The sequence below is a fragment of the Rhinolophus ferrumequinum genome, chromosome 17 (assembly GCF_004115265.2).
Source record: "Rhinolophus ferrumequinum isolate MPI-CBG mRhiFer1 chromosome 17, mRhiFer1_v1.p, whole genome shotgun sequence".
NCBI classification, from domain to species: Eukaryota; Metazoa; Chordata; class Mammalia; order Chiroptera; family Rhinolophidae; genus Rhinolophus; species Rhinolophus ferrumequinum.
Window position 1 is genome coordinate 49112165 of NC_046300.1, and position 16973 is coordinate 49129137.

The 16973-nt window shown below is 48.9% G+C and overlaps 1 protein-coding gene across 5 annotated transcripts in view; it reads left to right on the forward strand.

Annotated features, from left to right (window-relative positions):
- Positions 1-16973, forward strand: part of CACNA1D (calcium voltage-gated channel subunit alpha1 D) — a 315463-nt gene that overhangs the window by 252768 nt on the left and 45722 nt on the right. For 2 of the 5 annotated variants that reach the window (XM_033132022.1, XM_033132021.1), the window contains 3 exons: positions 7279-7362; positions 14859-14903; positions 15315-15443. In XM_033132022.1, the coding sequence (XP_032987913.1) occupies positions 7279-7362; positions 14859-14903; positions 15315-15443 (258 nt within the window). Of the gene's footprint in view, positions 1-7278; positions 7363-7820; positions 7905-14858; positions 14904-15314; positions 15444-16973 lie in introns of all 5 variants that reach the window. The other 3 variants (XM_033132024.1, XM_033132023.1, XM_033132020.1) reach the window with 2 other exon arrangements.

Consider the following 16973-nt stretch of genomic DNA (forward strand, 5'->3'; position numbering starts at 1 on the left):
TTCAGTGACCCAGTTAATGTGTTCATCTGTGTGTGTGGTATCTGACAACACTAATGTAAAACTTGAATTATGAAATGATGATTTCACATACACCTTACTTACGTGGAATTCTAATTCAAAACTGTTCCTTTCTTCAATTTAAATAAATTTCTGTGCAATTTCTACCAGCTCTTTGTGGACCCAAAAGAAAGGACACTTGTAAGTGACCAATTGGGGTGATTGCAGTGGCGTCAAATTTGGCACTGTATGCATGGCCAGACGTTATCTACTGTGACTTGTCCATATCTACATATATAAACATTTCCTCCTCTTCCAAATTCATCTTAATTTCCTTTGGAGATTTTGGTTTGCTTCCCGCTCACCTTTACTTCTTTGAGTAATATTTGTCTGGACTGATGGAAAAGTTTGCAAAGAAGATCAAAAGTACTTGAGAAAGGGAATGCGGAACGTATCTACGTAGCATTTCCTAGATCCCCTTGCCATGTCTTCCCTTGCCTGGTGATTGAGCTCTGAAGTTTTTGAAAGCTTGTTCTAGGCTGAAGAGAAGGCCCACTTGCCCATGGCATGTGTGTCTGAGAGAGAGAGAGAGAGAGAGAGAGAGAGAGAGAGAGAGAGAGAGAGAGAGAGAGAGAGAGGTGTGTGAGTGCACCCTCTGGTAGCAGGCCGTTGCACCAATGGCTTGTTGCATGCTAATCTGGCCAGTAAACCACTGATACCAAACTCAGGAGGAGAGTTGACTGGTGTGTGAACAGACTGGAGATACCAAGGAACAATGAGTAGCTAATTTATAATCAGTACTGATTGATCAGAGTTTTAAAATGAGTGATTTCCGCTAGAAATTGTGCTGCTTTGTAATTTTACTCAGCAAGATATTTCCTTAGCATCAAACAACCTCAGATTACAACTGAGAGACGTTTTATAACAGCAAATGCAGCCTCTCGGTGCTTGGGGAGCACTTTTGCATGTTCACCGAAGCCGGGGAGAGAGAGCTTATGCTGCTGTGTGCCTAGAGGCGCGGGGGAGTGGGTTTGCCAAGAAGCAAAGCTCGTCTGAGAACACTCCCTAACACTTGTTGTCTTCTCTTCGTTGTTAACCATCAGGCGAGTGGGCTTTCTCTGACAAGTTGGTGAGGGCCCTCCTTCCCAGTGAGAGGGGGAGTCGGGCTGAGGAACCATGTTGTAAAGGCTCCGGAGGGAAGAATCTTTGAGGAGATGGCCACAAGGGACACAGGATTGGGACACCGAGCCCAGCAGTCTCATCACAGAAAAGTCCTTGTCTTCTGTGAGGAGCTTTATCACACAGTCCCTTGGGGCTATAGTCTCTACAGTGAGGGACATACCTTCTAGGAGAATGTGTCAGCATCTCTGTCGGGAGAGAGGGGGTTGCAGCTGTTGGGTAATAAAAATACAGAAAGTGAAGCTGCATAAAATTCTTCCTGATAGGCAAGAAGGTGCTATAGGAGGAAGGGTTAATGCAAGTTGTGAAACCTGACCCTGGGGACTTCTTTTATATAAAAGAGGCTGACTGAAAAATGGGGCCTCCTGAGAGGGAGCGTATGAGGAGGGACATGGTCCCAGACCCACGAGGTGGGACCACTTAGCCTCTATAAGCAGGAAAGGCTGAGGTGGGCAGACAGAAGTAGGAAACGCACAGCTGGGAGCTTCCTGGTGGGGGAGCCAGGCTCACTGTGTGGGAGGAGTGGTTTTGAGCACGGGTTAGGTAGGAGTGGAAGGTGGTGAGAAGCCAAAGAGCCAAAGGATTAGAGCAAAGCAAGCAAGGTGTTTAGTGTGTCGTATCAGCTCCCAAGGGAAAAGCCACCTGTCAGGCATGGACCTCATGCACTCTAGATTGTGCTTTCGACTTGGAGTTGACTGTGCTGCCCTAGGGTTTTGAGACATAGGCCGTAATTTAGGTAAGAGACAAGCCCTGTTCCCCTGGTCTGTCCCTCCAGTACTCCCAGGGGAAGCCACTGGAATTCTCCAATGAATTCTCTTGTTCTAAGGAGGGAGATGAGGAAGAAGAGCCTTTTCCAAAGTACTGGCTCTTCCAGGTAGGAAGGGCACTTATTTGTCTGAGGTTCACCCCTTTGTGCTTCTAGATGTCAACCGTCTGCTGTTTGGTCTAGCACATGTTTGAGACAGGTTACCTGCCCTGGCTGTGGGCTTATCCACAGAGAGCCACACTATTCTCAAGTCTTAAGTCATACAGTATTTTGATCTTGGGTCTATCTCAAAAATGGCTAATTTACATGCCTAGCCATTTGGGCTTGGAAAAAGTAAAGAGTAGTTAAGTTTGGGGAAAGAAGAGTTTTTGTTTGTCCACATGCTTCTGTACAGAGCAGTTGCACACTGGACGCTGGGTCACTGGTTCCATCAGCTCCCAGGACAGCATTCCCTGCCAGGGTCCTGACTGGATTCAGGCTTATTACTAAAGCTGTAGCAGTCTACCGAGAGGACATTGTCTATCTCCTGGAAAGAAAATTTGATACTGTCTTTCCAATTCTTCAGTGATCACATATAATGTAGGTGATTTATTTTAATGCCAAATAACACTGGAGACCAGTTATTCCTCTCTTTAACTAGAGCTTCATGTCAGACTTCTTCATGGGCTTGGTCTGTCTCTTCAATGTTGGGGTTTCCCAGAAATCTCTCCTTGTCCCCTTCTCACCTGGTAAAATGGGTACATGCCCAGGGCATCAGTGGCCACTTCTGTCTCATCCAAATCTCGACTGCCCTCCTGCTTTCTGAGTTACTCTCACTGCTAAACCAATTCCCTGCCTCTGGCCTCGGCTCCTCTCCATTCATCTTCCACATGCTCCCTTTGTAAACACAAAGTTGACTGTGCTACTCTTCCAATGAAATTCTGGTACTGGACACCTATTGCATGAGCAGCAGATATATTTTTCTTAGTCGAATTTCAAAGTCTTCCACCAAACCTTGGTCCATTTACATTTCTGCCTCATTTCCAGCTGTTCTCTCTCTCTTTTTTTTTTCATTCCTTCTTCCCACCCCATCCTCAGCTGTTAACATGCTAGACCTTTCCATGGCACATGCTTCTGTCTGGAAGGTCTTCTCCCTCCTTGTTATCTTTGAAGGCCTGTCTGAAATGTTGGCTTCTCTGTGACACCATCCCTACCGACCCAGCACATGTGTGTCTGTGAGATGCTTCTGGTACATTTGCATCACCATTACTACTCCGTGTCTCTCTGCCAGCTGATGAGTAGCTCAAGATCACAGGCTGGGTCTTCTTTGCCTCACCCAGTTCTTGCTATATGCTGGTTACTCGGTGAAGATTGGGGGAATGAAGAAAGGAATGAACGGATGAGTCTGGAGGTGCAGCCTCTTGGCATAGACCTGCTTTTCTATCACAGACTATTTGGGCAGAATGGCCAAAGTGAATGTTATCCTTTAAGCCCCTACTTGATCTTTGGGAAGGCTTATGTGCTTTAGAAAGCTTACAGTTACAGTTTTTACCAAAAGTTGGCATTATGGGCCACCTCTTGAGTCAAATACTGCCCAAACAAGCCCTGGCAGAAACTGGTAAGTGATGTAGCTGCCATGGTCAACAGTAAAAGATGCTCATTTGTATAGACTTCTTCAGGTCTTCAGATGAGAGAGACTGCAGGCAGCAAAAAGAACCTGGACTAGGGCTGCTTTTCTTATTTCCTGTGTGTAGCCATTCCACAAACATTGCCCCCTGCGTGTGCCAAGCCTATGGTATATTTTGGCTGGAGATCCAGGCTCTGCTTCCAGGAACCCGCAGCCGAGTGGGAGACAGACATCAATAGGCAAATAGAATGGAGTTCTTGGAAACAATGGAGCTGGCTGGCCCCAAGGCCCACATTAGCCTGGTTTATGATTTTAAATTTCTGGAGTCAGATTGTTTCTGGGTAATTGATGTTACTATTGCATGTGGCTGACTTGCTTGGTCTTTTCAAGCAAGTGGGGAGGGACAAAATATAAGGGCTGACTGTGGCTGGGCTGGTGGGGACTGATGGTTCCACTCGAGGGGCCCTGGCCTCAGAATTCAGCTGCAGGAGAATGTTGTTAATGGCCAAGATAGATAGAGATGAGCCCTCTGTTGGAGCCCATGTCTAATCTTTTGGTTACACTAGACTTTGGTGTGGAAGGGGTGGGGACTGAGTCATGCTCACTTGACAGTGATTTTATTACAAAGGAGGCTGCTAAACAGGGAAACAGGATGTGGGAAGAAAAGGCGGGCTATCATTTTCTGCCTGCCTTGGACCTAGGAGAGCCACGTGGTTAGAGCCTGTGATTCCAGCCACCTGTACCAACTCAAGCCTCCTGTCGCCTGGGTTAGGGGTGTCAGGCTTCAGTGCAAAACTCTCTAGGATTTTCTGATTGTGAGGGATCCTCTGGAGAGAGAGTTGATGAGATTGCCCAAAAGTTCCAGGACCCCAAATGTCTAGCCCCTATTGTGTTGGTTTAAAGTGATTTTGTACAGCGTCATGGGCCAGAATGGCCCAGTTGGACAAGAGTTTGTTAGCTGACGGGAATGACCCAAAGGCGAATACTGATAAGTCCAGAGAGGAGCTCTTCAGGAGTAAGGTCTGCAGTAGGTGGGAGGGGCTGGTAGCCAGTGCACAGGTGGTGGGCGTGGCCTTAGGTAAAGGATGTAATGGGAGCCGCAGAGCACACCGCTGCAGCTGCAGCAGCGTGGCCAGGCCTGGAGAGGAGGAGGAGCGGTCCGTCTTCCGCCCCATGTGTATGCTAGGGGCCCGGCTGTCACTGCTGACCACGGGTGTTATTTAGGCATCAGCTCCTCACTACAGCAGAGAGGAAGGATCACCGCCCACTTTAGCTTTTGAATTGCTATTAAATCCACGAAGGAAAGGGCAGGCTCTGCCCCTCAGAGCACAGCCTGTGCAGGGCGGCTAGTCAGCCACTCTCTGTTACCCATTCGTGACAGTGCAAATCATTCAAAGAGAACCTGTATTCGTACAAGCACAGCAGCACTCCGTGCACCACTTGGTCCAGCACTTTTTGGTTAAGTGACTTCCTCCAGGAAGGAAGCAGGATGTTCCTTTATGTCCTGTCGCAAGCTCTTTCTCTCCTCTCCGAAAAGCGTGACTGGCGTATTAGTAGCACGAGTCCTCTGAGGGGCCCATCTTTCCTCAGTGTTGCCAGCCCAGAACCATACATCATGAGGGGAAAAAAGCTAGGTGTACGATGCGATATTTTTTAAGTAGACCGTCCCATTAGACTTGGATACACAGGTCATGAGAGTTGGTGTAGGTGAACTCCTCCTGTAGACGCATTAGAGGACTGCAGTAGGGGTCTGGGAGGCCGGCAGTCGAAGAGAATATACGTGTGATTGAGGAACTGTGATTGTGGGAGGGGTGGAGAGAGGTAAAGAACGGGTCAGAAGTCATGGCAGTTGAGTGGGAAAAAATCTTACATTATTTAAGATGAAATTTTGTAAAAACCCAAGGCATCAGTCAGTGTCATAGCTCCCGGTACATGCACCCGGAGTGACTAGCAGTAACTAGAATAAACATCCTTACACCAGCTGTTGGGACAGCCAACATGACATTTTCTGCCATGTCATCAAAGGCGGGGGCTCTGCCCTGGCTTCCTCTGATCACAAGTTCAGGAACCTGACGCTTCAAAGTATCTTCTGTTCCGGTTTTCATGAGTCAGCTTGAAGCATATGGAGTTGTAAGCACACTGGGCCCACTGGGCCCCTTTTTTATATTATTCAGATCTGAATTTTTATTTCTAAAACACGTTCTGACTTTCTGAAAAGACACAGTGGATTTACAGACAGAGTCATCGGCCTTGCCGCCGGAAGCCTCTGTGAACAGTGCTGCCCACCACCCGCTCTGAATCAGGCTCCACGGGGGTGCTGGGAAGCAAGCACTAATTTAGCACCTACTGTGCTGAATCCAGAAGCGGAAGTAAAATGTATGGCACGTACATGTGGATTTGTAAATCACACTCCTAGGGACGCTGTGCTTTGAGAATTGTCATGAGATATGAGGACCTGGAAAAACAAGAATTGGGGTGTGTAACTGATAGGGTACAAGTTGGCAGAAGAGACTTTGCAACGTGTCGAGCACTAACTGGGTCCAAGGCTCTGGACTCGATATGGGGGTTAATGGAGGAGGGGACAGAATCACCAGCACAGGCCGCCTTCTCGGAGGCTCCAGTGTGGTGGGCTGGCAAAGACCCCAGATTCAGTGATCAAGACATGAGAGCGATGCACAGTCAACACGACAGGGGGTGGGAGTCAGGAGGATCTGAAGAGGTCCCCTCAGGGAGGTGGCATTTGCTCTGACCTTGAAGCAGGAAGAGGAGGTGGGCAGACAGAGTTGGGGTGGGGAGACCAGGGTGACAGAGGCATCAGGAGGTGGGGAAGAACCCAATGGCAGTTTTGAGGGATGGGAAGGAGTCTTCTTAGCCTGGAGGGTGAAAGGGAGGAGGAGAGAGCAAGGGCTGGCTGGCAAGGAGGAGCCTGTGGTTGACCCGGGGCTTCTGTCAAGGACAGTGGGAGCCCTTGAGCGTCCCCGTCATCCTTCAGTGGTCTTTGCCTCTGTAGCACCTGCCTGGCTTCCCGACATGGGCCCCCATCCCCACAGCCCAGAGTGAGCTTCTCTGCCTCGACTCCGTGCCTTGGACCTGTGTGCGTTGCTGTGCCTGCCTCCCTGTCAGCCATTGCCACATACTCCTGTCCCTGTTAGTCCCAGATTTGGTGAGGACAGGGACTTATCTTGGGCACACACTTTGTAATTCTTGTTGGACTGGCCAGGAAGGGGAAGGTTGCTGGTTTGTTTTAAGGGCACAGAGACGAGAACGTGTGAAATGCCTGGTCACAGTGCTCTTTAAGTGGAGAAGAGAAGTGGGGTGATTGGGGGCCCTATGGAAGGAGTGGGAGGGCCTTGCTCTTCCCTCAGCATGTGAGGGTTTGGGCTCGTCACCCTGAGTGTCAGGGCAGGGTTGCCAAATGCCTCCGTCTGTCCTACTCTCTTTGGTGCTGCTCAGGGCCATGGGTCTGCATCGTGTGTGTGCACGTGTGCGTGTGCGTGCGTGTGCGTGTGTGTGTGTGTGCGCGCGGGCAACCTCTCACACATGCAGGTGCACACCGTCCTCTGTCCCTTTGCACCAGTGGACAGGATTGTTGCCTCCGTGTGGCTCTGCCTCCCCACTCCCCACCTGGTTGCTATGGGTGCTGCGGGCCTCGGAGGTGTCCCCATATGGTCCGTGTGGCGTTGCGTTCCTACATGCTCATAAATGTCTGCCCCCTGCCTGCTCTGTCCAGGGGTATTTTAGTGACGCCTGGAATACGTTTGACTCCCTCATCGTAATCGGCAGCATTATAGACGTGGCCCTCAGCGAAGCCGACGTGAGTATGACCTGCCCGTGGCCGCCCGCCTCTTGTCCTCTGTCTGTGCACATTCTGCTCCCTGCCCCACACTGGCGTCACCTGGACAAGTCACAGATCCCAATTTCGCTTGATCTAAAACCAGCAATTTCCTAATGAGAGCTGTGGAAAAGGGGCCTTTCAGGATAGCGCATTATCCCGGGCCTTTTTAGGCACACATCACCTTGTGGAGGAGCATTTTGCAGCATTACCCGAGTCACGGTAGGCAGGGTAAGATAGGCGTCTCTAATTGTTTTTATTTTCTGTGTCTGCAGTGATACCCAAAGTGACGTATCTATAACCTGTTTGTTTTAGGGCAATTTTTCAAGTAGCTGGGTGACATACTGTTCGAGTATCCCCCTTTTGTAACACTGTCCTTTTCTTCTTTTTTCCTGTTGTGCTTCCTCTCCTCTGTGGCTTCTGAATGCTTGCCCTAACAGCACTATTTCACTGATGCATGGAACACTTTCGATGCCTTAATTGTTGTTGGTAGCGTCGTTGATATTGCTATAACTGAAGTGAATGTAAGTAGCAAACTGTGTGTCCTACAACGTGACTGTTTTCATTAAGTCTAACGTAGAGGAGCCTAGAAACCCTACCCAGGGATGTCTCTACATTTTAGAAATTCAGGCACGCATTTCTTTTGAAAGACTAAGAACACTTTGTGGTCTCCCCCACCCTCTTCCCCCGAAAGAGAGTAGGGAAGTTAATGTAGAATTACTGTTTGGGGAACTAAGACATTATTTTAAAAGACGATCTTGTTAGCATGTTACAGGCCAGGAGTTAATTATGTGAGGCATGTGCACATTGTCACTCAGTAGCCGTGTGACCTTGGCACGTCACCTGACTGCTCTGTGCCTCAGTTTTCCAGCTATACAGTGGCGTTCATAACATGTGCCCTGGTACCTACAGTGGTTTTGTGAGAACACAGGAGGGAAATCTGTGCCCGAGCACGTGGCCGCCGCTGCTGCTGTTCTCACTTATGCTTTGTGTCTGCTGAGTCTGACCGGTGACACTGGGGAACGTCCCCCAACCTAGCTCCCCAAACGGTAGGTCAGACTTAAGGCTGCCCAGTACCAGGGGAAGGAGGGTTTAGTGCCTACCAGGAGGGATCAGTAATTCTTTGTTGCACTCAGTTGAATCCTTAGATAAGGGAACAAGCACAGTAGCGGCATGGTAGGTGGAGCAACATCCCGCCCCTTCTAGAAGCATCCTGAGAACCTCCTTCAAAATTAAGAGGCTTGAGAAAGGAGAGTAACCCCTCTGGGTGGTTCCTTTCAGGTCTGACTCAGGCCTAGACTGGATAGACCAGAGGGAAGCAGAAAGGGCTCTGTCCAGCTGATCTGTCCCAATTCATAGTGGGTGTGCAGTGTGTGCGTGCCCAGGTTGTGTAGAGTTCTTCTTGGGGACAGTGAAGCATGGGGTGGAACCATTGTGCGGTGTTGGCTTTCTGCTCCACGTGGCCAGCCCTGTCCCCTCCTGCATGCTTGCTGGGAAGGGGCCTCCATGCTCCGCTTGGCTGATATCTGCACGATTGTACAGTCCATCCTGGTGCCCAGACAACCTGTTTTAAATAATGATGTTGAAATCCTTTTATGCAACTGGTTTCGAGGCCAAGCTGATTCTGGAGTATAGAGTAGTGGGACGGCCACCAGTCTGGCCATTCCCAGGCCTGGAAGTTCTAGTCCTTGTTCAAAATGACTTATTGGATCTGGGCCTCACTTCCCTCGTGGATCAACTGGGGTGGATACTGTCTGCCCTCCTGCTTCGTAGCTATGTTGTGGTGATAAAAACGATACGAATATTTGTGAAAATACTTGCTAAAAAATCCAAGTGTTAGGAGATACAAGGGCATTGTCAGTGTAGATTTTTTAGGTAATAATAGATAAAATGGACTGCAAGACACTAGCATGTCCATGGAGGGCTGATTTAAGCCTCCTAACACTCAAATTCATGCCGTGACTAGGTAGTAAAATGGCATTTTACTAGACCCAGGCACATACATCCCCTAACCTCCATAAGCCCAGGCTTATGAAAATTTCACTTCATGTAAAATATTCCATAAGTCAGCTGTAAAATTGCCATTCAAAATGTGTAAATCATTCTTGGTTATGAAATAATCTGACACTAATGGGAGGACAGCAGGTTGCTAACTGGGTTGTGATGGCCTGTCTGCTGGGTTTATGACTAGACATCTGGCTGCTTAATCATCTTACAATACAAAAGGCTTATAACCAACATCGAAGTCTACTTACATAAAAATTTTGGAGGACCCTTATGTAAGTCAGCGATGGTCTGTAGTGGAAATAAAACTACAATTTCAGCAGGTCTTCCTAGAACAGTTAGTGCTTAAAGTGCTGTGCAGTTGTTGGATGTAAATGCTTAGTTTCTGGGTACCAGGATGTGGCCAGGGTTTGTTCCCTGAGTGAATAAGCCAGCTGTCTCATGCCGGTCCCCCCTGCTGGCTGGGGGTGTATGGCGCTGGTACTCAGCTATACACACCCCGCTTCCTGGCTGCCTTGCCCTATGCCGGGGCCAGGAGCTCACTGTGCCTGTCCCCTCTGGCCCAGCCTTGCTCAGCAGTGTCTCAGTGTTGTCCACCTCTACGTCTCGTTATTCAGGAAAGCCGCAGGTCTACAAAAGCCCACACTAACTTCTCTAGTTAGCATTTGACACTGGGGCGTCTACACAAAAGAGGCTGTAACTGGGCCAATTCCTGGCATTCAGTACACTTCCCAAATCTGGTAATCGTTCCCATACTGCTCTTTCAGTCAGTGACCTTTCCCCTGGTCAGATCTTCCTTGAGGCCAAGCTTTCCTCAACTGATGGCATTGCCACTTGTCCGCCTGGGCCCATAGAGTTCTGCTGGGGAGAAGTCAGCGCTGTGGTGCGGGGCCTCAGTGCACAGCAAATGCTCAGGGCCACCTTCTCATTTACTCAGTTTTTCAACACATGCTTAGTGGACATCAACAATTCTCAGGCCTTGGGCTAAGCTTGGGAGGCACAGAGATAAAAGAGACTAGGTGTCCTTAACCTCTGACGGTGCAACTATCAGAGTGGAGCTGTGGACTCCTACACCCCCTCACCCGCACTGAGTCCCCCAGGGGAGTAGCACACATCATGTCCCTTAGTGGCCTTGTCCCCTGGGTTCCTGGGTCAGCCGAGCACGAACACTTTTGATCCATGGTTGGCTGTTTGTAGCTGCCATCAGTCATCATGATTTGCAATATTAACTTGCCATGCTCTCTCCCCTACTTCTGTTGATCTTTCTTTTCTGTTGCCTAATTGATTTTCATGTTGGTTTTATTTTTAGAAAATTGTAGCGGCAAGTATATATAAACATATATACGGTGAAGTCATTAAAGCAAAAGCACTTTAAAGACTGTATACTTGTTTTTGGCTTCCCCACCTTTGGTTGTCACTGAGTTTCACAGGACATGCTCTTGGTCACGGTCATCCAAATTGTTTCCCATCCCATCGTTCACTGTCTCCAGCCTGGGGCCTGAGCCAGGGCCATCTCGGTCAGTCCTACTTGGCTCTGTGACTTGCCAGCATAATATTTAAAAATGAATGATCTGGCTTGGAAATGGAAAAATCGAGCTTGCGTTTGTATTCTTCGCAAAAAACATTTTGGATGGCCCTTTCCATTGTCCTGCTGGCATGCTCACCCGGCCCTCTCCGTCCTGCTGCCCCTTCCCACATCCCCCGCCTGCTGTGATCATGGTTTGGTAGCTCTCATGGACGTGTCTTCGTCACTTTTGGTCACATCACCAAGCTGCTAAAATGTCAGATGATGACTGGTGGGCTCACTTTTGCTCCCTCTTTGATGCCTGTTTGCTCCTTGAACGGTGACATGACCCAACAACATATTCCCCCTAACCCAGGGAATGAATGCTGCTGACATTTAGTCTTTTCCCAGTATCATTATTGCCGGGGAGGCAAAATACTTGTTTGGAAGCCATGTCTGCCTTGTTATTACTCACTGAAGAGCCTATCAAAAATCAATAGGGAATTCACTCCCCGGGACCCAAGAATTGCCCCTGACTTGTCAGGTACCCAGTTTGGGCCAGGTGTCCAAAAGCTGCACCCAGCTTCTTCTTCTGAACCCACGGTCGTCAGGTTGTTCAGTCCTCCAGTCCATATGCTCACCCTTTTCTAGGGACCAGATTGCTGGTTTCTGGACACAGACTCAGTAATCCCAAATACAGAAGCCCGCCCTCCCAGAGGTGTTATATGCCAGGTCAGAAGTTGTCAGAGAGAGGCTTCCACTAAAACCTGGGTTCTCCAGGATGCCTCAGGTTAACTGGTTCTGGGAAGCTGGTGTGCTTCCTGTCAGAATTGAAAAACTGCATCCTCTCAGCTTTTCCAGAACAAGATGGGAATTATTCAGAAAAGTGCAGAGTGATTCTTTTGATTGCACTTGGGAAACTCAGGGCGGTTTGGCTTCGGTAGTTGCAGGGGCCTGGCCCTGGCCTGCATCTCCAGAGGCTGCTTGAGAGCCCTGTGGGAAGGGGCTGAAGGGAACATCAGGAGAGCCCCAGGGACCTAAAGAGCTTTCCCAACCCCGGCACGTAGTTTAGTCTCCTGAGGCTGACGGCCCTCTCCCTGTCGGTTTCCCAGCATCTCAGGGCTGGAAGGAGCTACTGAGGTCATCTGGTCCAAGCCCTGAGATGACACTGGAATTCCCTCTGTTGAAAACTGATCACATAGCCCCTACCGAGTGAGTCCTTTCCCAATCTCAGTCCCCTAGGAGTGGTTGTGGTCCATCCCAGCATCCAGCAGAACATCAGCTCACTCATGTTCCATTTCTGCCCTTCACCAGCTCCCTTGGTTTGCACAGCCTTCTCTATCCCTTGTAAAGAAGATGGGGATGGAGGCTAATCTCTTTGCGTCCAAGTACGGAACCCTCATCAACCCCAAAAGAACTCACTACTCAGCTGTTACAGCCTGAGTGGACTTTTCCAATGGTCCCACTCTGTAAGGCCAATCCAGACCTAAAAGGAATCAGCTGATGTGGGTGACCAGCTGAAGATGTGGCCCAGCTTTACCCTGGCTTAGGACTGCAGTTCTCAACTCTGGCAGCACATTCGAGTCACCTGGGTGCTTTTAAACCTCCCAAAGCTCAAGCACAACCCCCATCAATTAAATAGGATTCTTTGGGGTGGGACCTAAGGCATCCAATTTTGTTAAGGATCCCTAGGCAGTTCTAATGTTCTGCCTAAAGGGTGAGAGCTGGCCCGCCCTTTTTACCAGGCTGATATTTGTAGTTACAGCAAAGACATCCTCAGGGTCCTTCCAATTTGTAAGATATTTTGGCAACTTGTACTGTCTCCCAGTGCTGCCAGTGGCATCTCTCCTGCAGCCGTCCTCCTGCCCAGTGTGGCACGTGGGGCAAGGGGAGGGTGCCGCAGGCTGCACGGGGGGTACACACAGCTTGATGTGCTGTTTGTTCTTTCCTTCCATTCCTGCATGTCGTGCTGCCTTGTCCCTCCACAATTGCTGTCTCCTCCTCCTCCTTGTGTTTTTAAACAAAAGAATATTCATGGTTTCAAGTTCATAGCCCAAGCTTTGTCAGACTTCAGAGACATCAGTGGAAAAAGAGATGTGCACTTGAAAAGTCAGGTTGGCTGCTAACTTTCCCATATCATAAAGAAGGGTGTTATGCAAGGTCTGTCAGACGTGGAGTAGGATAGGCAGCAGGGAGCAGAATGGGCTTGGGCCGGATCATGGGGCCAAAAAGAGTGTCTTTTCCAACCACAGGCTCCTCACTCTCTTGCAGGACCAATTGACAGGGTCTGGACATTTCAAAAGTTTAGTGTAGAGGGCTCTGTCTTCTGCACACTCTGATCCCCTTGAGCATAAGCAAAGAGAGGCACACACGCACGCACACACATGCACACGCACACCCACACCAGCTGCATGGACAAGACAGAAGCCCTCCTTCACACAGCCCCTGAGAGACAGTGGGAGACACTGAGAACTCTGGAAAAACGAATTCCATCATTTGTTAAAGTCTTATGTTAAAAACCACCATCGGTCCCTTTCAGGAGATGCTTTTGTTTTGAGGTGAGACAATAGAGGAGGAAAATAAAAATAGTGACCTGGACTTGGGCAAACCATTGCAGAGTTCACCTTCTGAGCACCCCAAGTGATACAGGAATCCATCTGTCACCCTGTCAGGACCCGTTAGTCCTGAGTTTGTAGGCACATTGCTGAATTTCAGTTGTGATGTGATGTGCCCAAACTCCTTGTTTTCTATGAATTTTACGGAATTTTCTGTGTGGTCTCAGGAGGCAGCTGTTGACGAGAGGGAGACTTTGGAACAGAGACCTTATTTTCCTATATCCCTAGGGAGGAGAGTCCATCAGATGTGTGTGGGCATCCGTGTGTGCACACACATCCCTTAGCTGTACAGAAAGACTACCTAGCAGCCCCGGAGTGCACCCCGCAGCGCTGGGCCCCCCACCGGGAGAGCCTCATTGCTTTGTCAGTCACCAGGTAGACCAGCTGCTTCAGTGGAGAAAGAGTCCATCATTTCCAGACTCTTGTTCAGCCCTCACTGTTTAATTTTAAGATGCTTCCTGATACTTGTTAGAGGTTGCTTACAACTTCTGCATTTTCTGAAGCACTTATTGAACATGTGATAAGTGCCAGATACCGTCCTGGGCACTGAGTGGAGTGAGGCGAGGTCCTTACCCTCTGAGGGCTTCCAGCCTGAGGGAGGAGGCAGGTGCACACAGGGTGATGAGCTGTCCTTTTGCACCCTGGGGCTCGAGCAACGGGAGCCACACCAGACCTCGGATGAGATGTAACCACTGAAGCTCAGGGCCAGCTGGTCCCAAGCTGTTTATCCCCAACAGCCACACACAGCTGAGCTTTGTCGTCTTTGACAGCAGTCTGAGCTGTCAGTTGGGCAGTGAAGCCTTGGGTAGCCCCTTTCCTGCTCCCACTGACTTAGTCTGTCCAGCTCCCCAGCAGCCCCACTAGAGAGGGCAACATAGGGACACTGCCCAGGTGTGTGGGCCCGGGAACAGACTGTGGCCCAGGTCTGTGGGCCACAGGTAGCTGCCTCACTGTTTGCCTCCTTTGGTGGAGTCGCTCTGTTTCTCAGGGTGTGGAATGGCCTGCTACAGAGCAGTGAGTTCCTGAGACCCACAGCCCTGATGCAACACAGAGAGCCAGTCTCCCCAGGAGAAGCAGAATCCTACTCTGCATTTCTGTCATGAGGGACGATCGTGGTCTGGCAGCATTATCTTTCCTGGGAATCTCATGTCCTGGGATGTGTCTGAACCTGTGTCCAGGGCTGCCCGCCCTCAAGCCCACTTCCAAGCAGTGTCCCTGGCATTTTCTGAGAGGAAGCAGGTGTGTTGTCCTAAGACAGTAACCACAAATTTTTAAAAGGGGGGAGGGGATATCCTCTGGAACCACTGCTACTTTCCCAATTCATTAATATGTTTTCAATCTTTGATTTCTTAAAGCCAACTGAAAGTGAAAATGTCCCTGTCCCAACTGCTACACCTGGGGTAAGATCAGTGACTAGTCCCCAGGGGCTGGGCCTTTTCCTTGAGTTTATTTGACCATGTCGAGTTTTCCACTAGTTTTTCTGTATTCTCCATGATTGTTCTTCCAGAACAGTGTCTGCAGTGGTTTGCATTCATCATCAGTGTCCAGTACTCTTGAGCAGCCCAGAGTTCTCCTCTTAATACACTAGACCACGTGGACATGCATGTGCTGTGTGGACCCAGTTTTCCAAGCCCTGTGTTGTTAGCATGTAACTTTTTCTTTCATATCATGCTTTTTAAGGTGAAAAGGCCCTAGAAACACATCTTCAGTTCTTACCTCTGTCACCTTTGTTTGCATCTGTTGCTGTTTTTCTGAAAGTGTTGCATGTTCTACTTTCCATTGGGTTTGACCTCTCCATGATAACCCTTCAGAACTCTGAAGAAAGCAATAGAATCTCCATCACCTTTTTCCGTCTTTTCCGAGTGATGCGATTGGTGAAGCTTCTCAGCAGGGGGGAAGGCATCCGGACATTGCTGTGGACTTTCATTAAGTCCTTTCAGGTAAGAGCCACGCCAAGAGCGTCTCTTTGTCTTTGAAGATCATATGTAAGTCAATGATTGTCCCCTGTTGTGGAGGATCCAGACTCCCTTCTGCATGACCACTGTGACTACCTAAGTCACGTGACTGCCCAGGTCACATGACCGCCTGGGTCATATGACCACCTAGGTCAATAGAGAATATGAAATGCTGGAGAGACCTGACCCACATTCCTTGGGTAACTCAAACAGGATTATTTGCTTAAAAGAAACAGAAAAGAAAGCAGTAAGGACCTGTAGCTGAGACATCTGCAACATTTCCAAGACTGACAGAGGCGCGGAGCCTCTGAGCCCCTCAGTCTGTTCCTCCCCAGGATGCCGTTTAGTGAGGGGTGATGTGTGAGAGTGTGTGAGGCCCCCAGAAACCTAACAGCCTCTCGCTAGGATGGCTTCTCCTCATAAGGCTGCAACAGTCTGTCAGCTAGTCTGTCGAGACTTGAATCAGAGACCACTTTGCCCCGGGCCAGTTTACCATCCCAGTCTCTGTGTTTTCCAGTGCCTGGAAGGAGTACAATATTGAGGACATTTCGGCGTAAGCCAGGTCTCATTCTTCATCTGTGATTCTCCAGGCTGGTGCAACCTGGTTCTAGTCTATTCCTGAATAGACCTGGCTTCTCCTGTACCTTCCAGTACTTACTCCTGTATCTACCCAGATATTCTAGTTTTCTGGACTGAATCCATGGGGAAAAGGGTATAGATTCTTGTTTAAAAGAAGCATCAATGTAGGGAATTTGGAGATATGCACAAACGTTAGAAAGTGAACCATGAATCTTTGTTTTTTAATTACTTGACTACTTTTAATTCAAAAGTAATAAATGGTCACATTAACAAGTGAAGCTATCCAAAGATATATAAGGAAAAATTTCACACTGACTCCCACCACCTCTGACGGAACGAGTGTTAACATCCAAGGAAGCGTTTTTCTGCAGTGGGTGGGATTTTAACAGGTAAAGAGGAGAAAGGATGGGATGGCATTTGGGGAAGGGGGTAAATTTAAAAATTCCAAGAAGGAAAATCACACATCCTGGTGGGGAGAATGAGGTTGTAGGAACCAAGAATGCAGCTCTGAGAGAGGCAGGGCAGAGCAGGTGAACCTTGGTCTTGGTAAGGGATGAAATCCTACACAATTGTTACCAACATAAAGGCCCAAAGTTTGTGAGTGGACTGCTATAAAAGTAGAATGAATTCATGTGATAAGATCATTCTTACTCACTTTAAAAGAAATCACTAAACGCTTTTTTCAAAAACACGATTTGGTCACTATAGATAAGTAGCGTAGTGGTTCATAAAAACTGAGAAACAGCACCAACAGAATTCATAAATGTTCTATAATCTAGGTAGGAAGACATTGCCTATAGGTATGGCGAGGAAAGCCCAAAACTAACCCTGGGGGGCTCTGTCAGGATGGAGTCGCTGCACCGGGCCAGGCTGGCAGGTGCAGATCCAGAGCTGACACACGTTGGAAAGTGTTTTAGCCACTGGGTTTTTGATGAC